General features: G+C 44.4%; 3 protein-coding genes across 6 annotated transcripts in view; 2 read left to right on the top strand and 1 right to left on the bottom strand.

Annotated features, from left to right (window-relative positions):
• ep300b (E1A binding protein p300 b) overlaps positions 1–611 on the top strand; it is an 18,979-nt gene extending 18,368 nt beyond the window's left edge. For all 4 annotated transcript variants that reach the window (XM_049745901.2, XM_049745903.2, XM_049745904.2 and 1 more), the window contains exon 30: positions 1–611. This exon is cut by the window's left edge and continues 4,212 nt beyond it. The gene's annotated coding sequence lies outside the window, so the exon portion shown is untranslated.
• A 117-nt stretch (positions 612–728) lies between these two features.
• pold1 (polymerase (DNA directed), delta 1, catalytic subunit) lies at positions 729–8,267 on the bottom strand. The gene is made up of 28 exons (XM_049745945.2): positions 8,147–8,267; positions 7,948–8,049; positions 7,148–7,342; positions 6,952–7,065; positions 6,745–6,885; positions 6,536–6,661; positions 6,246–6,414; positions 6,046–6,160; positions 5,859–5,988; positions 5,608–5,774; positions 5,426–5,530; positions 5,218–5,358; positions 5,021–5,131; positions 4,769–4,960; positions 4,614–4,702; positions 4,417–4,533; positions 4,223–4,336; positions 4,006–4,153; positions 3,528–3,623; positions 3,318–3,455; positions 3,016–3,191; positions 1,998–2,150; positions 1,690–1,792; positions 1,482–1,614; positions 1,290–1,403; positions 1,157–1,209; positions 995–1,092; positions 729–924 (listed from the first exon to the last, which is right to left on the bottom strand). Exons 1-28 carry the CDS (start codon positions 8,211–8,213, stop codon positions 837–839), a joined length of 3,495 nt encoding a protein of 1,164 aa, XP_049601902.1. The 5' UTR covers positions 8,214–8,267; the 3' UTR covers positions 729–836.
• A 103-nt stretch (positions 8,268–8,370) lies between these two features.
• On the top strand, positions 8,371–9,229 carry znhit1 (zinc finger, HIT-type containing 1). Its single transcript, XM_049746142.2, has one exon. It carries the CDS (start codon positions 8,371–8,373, stop codon positions 8,839–8,841), a length of 471 nt encoding a protein of 156 aa, XP_049602099.1. The 3' UTR covers positions 8,842–9,229.
• The last annotated feature ends 262 nt before the right edge of the window (positions 9,230–9,491 follow it).

Consider the following 9,491-nt stretch of genomic DNA (forward strand, 5'->3'; position numbering starts at 1 on the left):
TGTCAACAGTCTGCTGCTGTGAGTTTGACAAGTCGAGAGGACACGTTGTAACGGACATCCGCCATGCTGGAAGGGAACGTTCCCTCGCAAACATGCAGGCCCTCTCCCTCGAATGTGTGTGCACTCCTTCCTTAAAAGACACTCATCGTGGAGCGTGGGAGACTTGGGGAGGGGGGCTGCATACCTGTGTGCCTGTAATCTATCGAGTACATCGGCTGGGATGCGAAACGTGAGCGTGATGGGCTCTTTGTATTTTTTTTTTTTTTTTGTATTGTTTATTACAATTCTCCAGTTGGAGTCAAAAGGAGAATATCGATCCAAATGAACTGCGTTGCACAGAAAAGAGGAGAATGCAGGAGATATGAACAGTCATTCTCCATCTTTCTGCCTCATCCCAGTTGCTGCTTCCCTTGGACTCCCCCCCCCCCCCTCCCTCCCTCCCCCCTCCCCTTCCCCAATTGCCTCTGCCAGGGGGAGAGTTGCTCTTTCCCAAAGTCCATCCTCTATCTTTCTGCTAAGAACTTTGGGAGTTTATTTAATATTTTTTACTGTACAAAGGAAAAACTGTGGACTCAAATACTGTTTTTATAATAAAATGAAAATGAACATTAGTGATTTAATTTGTGTATACTTATTTCTTCAAAATATAGGTCATCAGCTTTAGTATTTGTTTTTCTCATGTCAAATTATTCATTTAATTCATAATATATTCCATAAAAATGACAGACAGGTTGAAAAGGATATCAATTTATTCATATAAGAAAATACAAAGATTTTTACAATCATCCCAAAAACAGTGATGTAACAAATACAGAAGTGAACTGAACCACGTCGTCTCACCATCCAAAACGAGACACCAGCTTGCTCTGATCATCCAGATCTTTCTGAACTTTCTTCCTCATGTAGAAGATGGGGCAGTCACGGCTGAGGAGTACAGCAGGACGCTTGAGTTAACAAACGACGCAAGAGGCGCTTGTGCGTTACCATAACCCACCTGGTGCAGAGGACTTCTTCATGAAGGGAACCTTGGCAGCGCTGACACTGAGTCCACAGTCGAGAGAACCGCTCCTCCAGGGTGTTTAAATGGAAAATCTGTAAGTTTGAACCCAATTCGTCAAAACTGAACACATAATTGAGTTGTGCTGTGCTGACCAACCTCTTTCTGGTACAGTTCCGACTCCTTCTTCTTACAAAAATCGCACACAGCAGCTGCAAAAGAGACAAGAGGTAACTAAGCGCGACACCGTTGTGCCATATAAAGCTCCTCGAGATAAATAAAATGCACACACTGTCTGTTTTCAGGACAGCCTTGCAGCCAATGCAAGTGCTCCTCTTCTGCGCGAACGCCATCAGGCCGCCCACCTTCGACGTCAACACTGTCTTACAACGCGTGTGGTCGCCCTCTGAAATAAACGTAAGTTATGTTTTTCATTCAACTGAATAGTACACCAAAAAAAACAGAGGTGCTAAAAATCACTGACTGAGGAGGATGCTCTCTGCTTTGGTCTCTCCCAAAATGGGCTCAAATATTCTCAGCAAGGGCTTGGATAGTTGTTGGTCTAGGTAGTGTTGTGTGTCAATGGGGATGTTGTTTTCCAGTACATAGATGGGGTCCTAGCGTAAAAAAAGAAAATGTCACCAGCGTAAATACAGAGCAAGTATGGGGGAAATTTTTACTGGGGGACAAACCTCTGACTTCATATATGCTGCGGCTCCTTTGGCAGCCTTGATGATGACGTAAGGAACTCGGTCTCCCAGGTTAGGGGCGCTTCCTGCGTCTCGCTTCTTCATTCTGACAATTACACATATATTGGTAATTGACTTTTTTTATTGATTGTATGCAAATAGTTAGGAGCATAATGCTAGTCAAAAATTTTAATCAGAGATGATGTGTCTATTTTACAATGAGTATGTTATTCACTATATGGTATAATAATAATTGGTGTCCCTGGAGCCCTTTGCATTTTAAGGAAAGGGTATTGAAAAAAGCAAAACACCTCTCAGCTAGCTCCACATGCGCCTGCTTGCCAGCGTACTCCTGCGCCGTTCGGGTCAGCTCCTTGGTGATGACCAGCTGGCTGATGTCGATGCGGTTGCACAGCAGGTCAGAGATCACCTCTTTGGCATGCGTCACTGCACCCTGGGGATCCCTAAAAACATATAACACCACTGTCAACACTTGCCTTTTCATTTGCAAACAAAAAATAATTTCCTCAGGAGGTGTCAGTGTTGTAGGGCAGTGGTCCCCAACCACCGGGCCGCGGACCGGTCCGTAGGACACTTGGTACCGGGCCGCAGAGCCGCAGAGAATTTTTTTATATCAATGAATTCGTCCTGGTCACGTGAGATGTCCCCGCAAAGCTAGCAAAAATGAGTAAGAATTTATTTTGAAAAATATTTTTTTTTAAATTGGCGATTCTCTCCTAATTACATCCGTCGGTGCATCTGTGTTAATTCGAGTCAAGACGCTCGTCCCGGTCACGTGACGTCACGCCAGTCGAGACCGCGAAGCAAACAAAAATGAGCAAGAAACTGAGATGTTTGGAAAGCTTCTTCGGAAAGGGGAAAAAAAGGCCAAGAAGAAGAAGCTACGACTTCTAAGAAAAGCTGCATTTTCTGGAGTCCTACTTAAAATATGGCTTTATCGCCGCAAGTAACTGACGAGCCAAGCCCACTCTGCATATGTGGCGGCGACAGGCTAGCTAACGAGGCAATGAAGCCTTCAAAACTGCTCCGGCACATGGAGACCAAGCATCCTGCATTAAAAAACAAACCTTCACCACTTCGGGTGGTCATTGTCTCCGATTACGCCTCGATGGGACCGGCTCGTTTCTGACAAGCTCAGCGCTCCCACTAATTCAACGTCATGGTGAGTTTGACTTTTATGCCATTTTATTTCATCGTATTTATATATTTATTATAAATGAATAATTTATTAAAATAATTTAAAATATTTCTGACACGTAACCGGTCCGTGGCGCAAAAAAGTTGGGGACCACTGTTTAGGGAGCACACCTGTCTATGAGGATTTTCTGCAGGCAAGTGTTAATAAGGTTGGCCACAAGGGGGCAGTTGTCTCTACGGACTGTTTCAATGCCTTTACAATCCATCTTGTCGTGAACGTCTGCTTTGGAGGAGAAATAGAGGCCGGCATAGCGCTTCTTGTTGATCAGCAAGTAGGGGAAGTAGACCTGGAGAGATTATCAATAACACTTCATTTCAAGACTGTTTGGTCCAAATTTGGAATGGAATGAAAAGATGTGCCTCAACATCTATTCCACCACACGAGGGAGCGAAATCGTTCAGTGATAGTTTACCTTCTCAAATTCCAATTTGATAGGGGCTACAAAATGGGAAGACACCCATTCTGCAGCTTCTCTCCCAATGTTCATGGCCTCCTGCACCGTAGCGACACCAAGCTTTACCATGACAGAGTCCGTGTCTCCATAGATGACCTTTGAAGTAGAAAATGTCAATAATATATCATCTGACAGTGTAGGAAATGAGAGGATCCAAATGTTCCTCACCTTGGCATCGCCTTGGTAACCATTGGAAATGGTGTACTTGGACTCCACCAACCGTTTGGTTTCCTCAATCATCTGTCTTCCAAACCCTGTCACACTCTACATGTAAAAAAAAAAATGTCATTCCTCAATCTAACACGCACACACGCCTTTCATTTCCTCTTTTAGTCCACATTAAAGTTCAGCGTGAGGCAGTAAAGTGACTTTCTAAGCGCTGGTTTAGTCAAAATCCAAAACAGGATATTAATGTGTTACTTGAGAACCATCTAATAAGCTCCATATTTAATTTTCAAAAGCCATTCCAGTGAAATTTTCTTTTGTCCATACTCATCGGTTTGCTAAAACATATTGTTATTATTATTTTCTCATTCCTTGCCTCCACTTAATATTTGCACATTGTGACCACATGCTTCGACAACATTTGAAGAATATAATTGTGACTAACACTCAGGGACTACTTTTCTGACAGAGCCACACTTACCTGGGAGATCTCCAGGCAGGGCAGCTTGCCCACCTGAGCCCCCGTGAATCCATAGACCGAGTTTGCACTGATTTTGAGGGCCAGCTGTCGACCGTCCAGCACCTGCTTCTTAAAAGGGTCTGTTTCTTTCTTCAGCTCTGCTTTAGCTCTATGGACAAACAGAGTCAGGATGGCAGGTTTTGTTTTACATTTGCGCACCAGGAGTCCAAATTCAAACCTCTTTCTGGCAGACAGCAAGTGCTCCAGAATCTCGGGTAGTAGGCCTTTCCTCACAGAACTCTTCACAAAGTGATCACCAGTGGGTGTCTTGATGAAGTCTGCTGGTGACAACCTAAAATTTCCAAAACCACCAATGAGTCCTGCATCATACTCTTTCTGGAGGACATTTAATTTATTTTTAAACAAACCTACCCCAGCTTATCAGCGGCCCCTTTCTGCAGCAAGGTGGTGTAGCACAGATTGTGAGCCATCATGATGGACGGATACAAGGAGGAAAAATCCAAGGTGGCGATGGGAACGCTGTAATAGCTGAATAACAGCCGGGCGGCAAATACAGAATAAAATGCGTGTACTTAAAACGACACTTGTCGTAGCGGCAAGCAACGTACCCTTTCTCTGGCTCTATAACAGTTGCTCCAGTGTAATCTTCTCCTCCCTGTGGCTTCACCACGGGCATCACCAGGTTCTGCTTGGCGGCCTAAACACAAATATACTGATTAGACATGGATGAGTTCATGATTCCGCAGATAAATGTATCTCTCACATGTCGCAGTAGCTGCGAGACAACTTTGATCTGCTGGCCTCTGGACAGCAGGTAGGTAAGAGGCACTCCGGTCACTCTGGCCATCTCCATGTAATTGATCACGCACATCAGCTTCTGAAGTAACCTCAGCGGCAGATAGGCGTCTTTCAAGCAATACACGGCCAAACGTCGCCGGGTCTGTTCGTTGCCGTTCTGAGGAAACATTTTGAGTGAGCGTAGTTGCGCAACATGGTTGACAAATAAAAGTGTTACCTGAAGATCAGTGATGATGGAGTGCTGCACATCCTCCTTCTGTTCTTGCAGAAAGTGGAAACTCACAGCGTTCAATGTGTAGGAGCGCAGTTTGTAGTCCCTGAGAAGAACCTGACAAACAGAACAGTGAGAGTCCAATTTTTATTTATTTTTTAATTAATAGACTGACAGCGTAGTTGAGAAAGCTCCGTGCCGACCTGCAGCAGATCGAACTGAACTCGGCCCTCCATGTTGATGATCTTGTTCTCTCTGCGGCCCATCTGTTTGCTCTGGAAGTTGAGGTCTCGCAACACCGACTTGATCCCTCTCACACGGCCCAAATATGGAAACAGATCGACCTGGCGCAACCAAAGAGGTCATTAGAAAGAGCTGAAGTATTTATGAAGACGAAATGATGTGTCAAACCTTTAAAGTAGCAGCTCTGTTCAACAAGTAAGGGAAGTCAAAGTTTTGGATGTTGTAGCCGGTGATGATGTCAGCGTCAACTGTTCGGAGGAATTCAGCCCAGCTCTGCTCGGACACAGAAATATCACATTGAGACAATCGAAAGAAAAAATTAATTGTTGCGTAATGATGCCAGTGTTTACCTGCAGAAGCTGCTTCTCTTGAGTGAAGCACAAAATCTGAGAGCCCACAATGCTGGCGCAGGACTGCAGCGTGAAGACCGTACGGATGAAGGGCTCCGTCTCGCCCTGACGCTGCACCATGGACGCTATCTGAATCACCGGGTCTTTATCAGCCTCAGGGAAGATCCCTGTTTTTTGTGCAAAATTATTTAAACAAATATCCTATATAACTGACAGTAAAATCTATTTTTTTTACAAATAATTACACGTGCCTTTTCTTCCAGCGCATTCAATGTCGAAGCTGAGGACTCGGAGCGGAGCGATCCTTTGCCACTCCCCTTCTGCTGGGTGACTTATCAGGTCAGTCCATGCCACATCCACCTCGTACTGACACAAGGACTCCTAAAATAAAGCCCAAAATTAAATTAGCCAATCACAGCAATCTCGAAAAGTGCCTACCTTGCCCGGCTGCTTGGAATCCTTGTCCACTGCGCTTTTTTCCTCGCGGACTCTGTATAGGCCTTTAGGAAGTTCGATCCAGCAGCATCCGACCACATCACAGTCCACCATGAATCTGGCAACACAAAATACTCGTGATGATTATGCATTCTAATAAATCATTAACTGTGCTGTCCCACAAACGTAACATAAAAACACACCTTATTTCAAAATCGATGTTGGCCTCAAAGGATTGGAAACACTGGATGGGGAGAGGTCCAAACTTCAAGCCCTGTTCCAGCAATCGCTTGGCGGGGGCGATGAGACGAGGCATCGCCATGGTTATCCGCAAGAAATCCACGCTTTTGCTGCCGTGGTAACCGTACATATCTGGCGAGAGCGTGAACAATCACAATAATGAGGGCTGACGGTCATTACAAAATTAATTCCTGTTGTCATCCATTTTGGTTCGGCATTATCAAATTAATCTGCTTGCTCTTCACATCCTCACTTTCTTTGCGGGTGATGTCCACAGCCAGCACGGTGACTGAGATGTTGTCTTTGTTGGAGCGCATGTCCTTCAACACAGCGGCGTTGAGTTCTCGTTTGAAGTCGCCCAAGTAATTTGGTGTGAACCCTTCGCATAAGGAGCCGAGAGGACATTTTAGAATGGATTGCATTCAGCGACATGCACACGGTAAAAAAAAAAAAAGTATTCACCATTTGGGGCCGGGACGTAGAAGTAAGGTGCAAACCCGTGAATGTGACAACACACGCTGTTTCCACTGTCCGTCACGCCAAACATTCGAATGATGGGGACTCTTCCAAATGACTGACCGGGCATGTCTTTTATGGTCGTTCCTGAAAACAAACAAAAAAGATTTTGATTTACAGCACACCCTCACAGAATAAAATAGTTAAGTATACCTAAATAATAGTCCAGATCAATCTGTTGAAACACCAAAGAATCAGAGGATGGGTCGAGCGAAGGAGCATGAGGTCTATGCCAGCGAGGATTAAGGTCTGTCGAAAAAAGGTCACCTGCCACACAAAAAGAAGGGTTAGAGCGGTTAATTTAACAACATACCGGATTAAATTTTCAATTCCGACACTTGCTACATACCAACGGGAATAACGTCATGCCCGGCTTGCCCCTCTGACTCCTCTGAATCCATGTCCACATCATCAAACATGGATAATTCCTCCTCAAAATGCGAGGGACTGTCTTCACGTTCGCTGGCCATCTTGTTGCGTTTGGCTTGGGAAATGCCACCCGTGAAAGGGCCACCATTGCGCTTTTTAAATTCCATGACTACAACTGAAATACAAAAACACACTTATCTCAAAACTGGCTTGGTCGTCAAGGTTAGCAAAATGCTATTCCAATGAAACATTAAGAGTTATTTTATTCATAGCAGACTTTACAAACATCAGGGTTATTGATTACATGACAATTAATTTCAACATTATGCCTTTCGATATGTATTCTTGCAAACATTGATGAAGAGTTAAAGGGTTGTTTATTGTCAAGGTATTGATTTGCCACATAATCTGGCAAAAATCAAAATGTAATGAAAGACCACTAACACATGATCTGTTGATTCTTTTATAAGCTCCACAATGGAGGAGCAGTACAGAACTCGTGGTTAAATCATTTGTCAGTTTATTGCTGTTACGTTATTCTAATCAATAGTTCAATTGATGTTACCATAACATACGAATGTTGATCAACCGAGGCTCTTCGTGGGTTGCATGTTTCAGTTCGAAATTACAACAGTGTGCTACAGTAACAAGCTAAGTAACAACCGCATCAGTATTGCTCGATCGCTGATTTGATTGACATTTACAAAAGTTTCGGTGGTAATGCTGAGATCGGCCGTGTTTCTGAGAGAAAGTAGTTGAAATAATGAAAGTTAGCTTACTTTTTTTCCCCAAAGGCAGCCTGATCTGACAACGACTCCCGCCACTCTTTAATTTCCCGCAGAAAGTGCGCAAGATCACTTCCGGTTACTGGCCCGTACCATTCTGCAAACGAAAAGGAAATTGCGTTTTAAGTAGGCGGGGTCTCGAGTACGACAACAATAGAATTTCTGTGAAGCACACAGCACAGTACAGTAAGTACCTCCTAAAACTCTAACCCACTTATAAATTCCTATTAAATATTTTAAATTTTTTAACGTGTTTAACATGTTTAGGTAATCTTCTTCGCTCTTGCTGTCGAACTCTCAAACGCAAATCACAGCCGACAGCGCCGCCTAGCAGCACTTTCTCAAAGTTCATCGTATCTGCAAAACCGGAAGTCAGTATAGGCTCTGCCGAGCCAACATCCGCAAACAAGGAGGCAACATGGTGCTCGAAAAGAAGAGCTCGGCTCGCGTGGAGGCAGGCCAGCGGAGGGTTCTTGATGATGCCACCCGACTGAGGAGGCTGAGTCGGCAACTCGAGGCTTTGGAGAAAGACAACTTCCAGGACGATCCTTTGAGTTCGCTACCCCCGGCAGGTTTGACCGCTCGCCTACCCGCCTTCAGTGAAACAGAGGAACCCGAGAAGAAGAAGAGGAAGACGCGAGGCGATCACTTCAAGATGCGCTTCAGGAAAAACTTCACGGCGCTCCTTGAGGAGGAGAATTTGGCGGATAAACCGGAGCCCAATTACCTCTCAGCGCTGGCTCCTCCCTCGTCGCTTCCACCGCGACATTTCTGCTGTGTGTGCGGCTTCCCGTCAAACTACACTTGCACGACCTGCGGGGGGCGGTATTGCTGCGTCAAGTGCTTGACTACACACCGTGAAACCAGATGTCTAAAGTGGACGCTGTGACGGACGCTACCTGGTTGCCGTGGCAACACATTCAGTCATTCACCTTGTCAGGAGGGAAGCAACAAACAGCCCCAAGAACAGCAACCAAACACTTTAATAGTACTTCCCCACTTATTTGCAAATTCATATCTTCCCTCACATTTTTGGAGAGGCTGGACTCAAGGAAGTACATTTCAAGGCAGATCAGTTTATATGCTTTGCTTGTATGTGTTGTTACTCAATGTGTTATTTGAAATTACTGTGGCATCTATACTGATTTCTGTTTTTTTTTTGTCATCTGTCATTTCACATTGTATGATGACATCAAGCTCGTGGACTTTAGGTGAAATTACATGCTTTGGTTGAACATTTTGTAATAATAAATTTGCATGCAAACTGGGAATGACAACCGCCTGAAGTAAACATACTGTGCCGCTTAGTATTTGGTGAACTGCGTGAACACCTTCCCACTCCAGGGCTTACCTCAAAGGTATTTCTTTGGCAAATATGCAGCCTTAGAGGTGTGTGCATATCAATATTTGCGCCTCAGTTAGTGAAGGGTCACATTATCGGATGTCAAAAAATTATCTTGAGCCATAATCGTGTGTTGAGTGATTATTTCTTCCTGAGTTCCCAGAAAAAACTCATGGCCAATAATCATAATGGCAAAT

Source organism: Syngnathus scovelli, chromosome 16 (genome assembly GCF_024217435.2).
Source record: "Syngnathus scovelli strain Florida chromosome 16, RoL_Ssco_1.2, whole genome shotgun sequence".
NCBI classification, from domain to species: Eukaryota; Metazoa; Chordata; class Actinopteri; order Syngnathiformes; family Syngnathidae; genus Syngnathus; species Syngnathus scovelli.

Coding starts and splice junctions, on each gene's coding strand:
- pold1 (XM_049745945.2), bottom strand. CDS start 8,213: ATGTTAAACACGTTAAAAAATTTAAAATATTTAATAGGAATTTATAAG. Junction 7,343..7,947: donor GGCTGCCTTTGGGGAAAAAA/AGTAAGCTAACT, acceptor TTTGTATTTCAG/TTGTAGTCATGGAATTTAAA. Junction 3,456..3,527: donor GTTACCAAGGCGATGCCAAG/GTGAGGAACATT, acceptor TCTACTTCAAAG/GTCATCTATGGAGACACGGA.
- znhit1 (XM_049746142.2), top strand. CDS start 8,371: ATGGTGCTCGAAAAGAAGAGCTCGGCTCGCGTGGAGGCAGGCCAGCGG.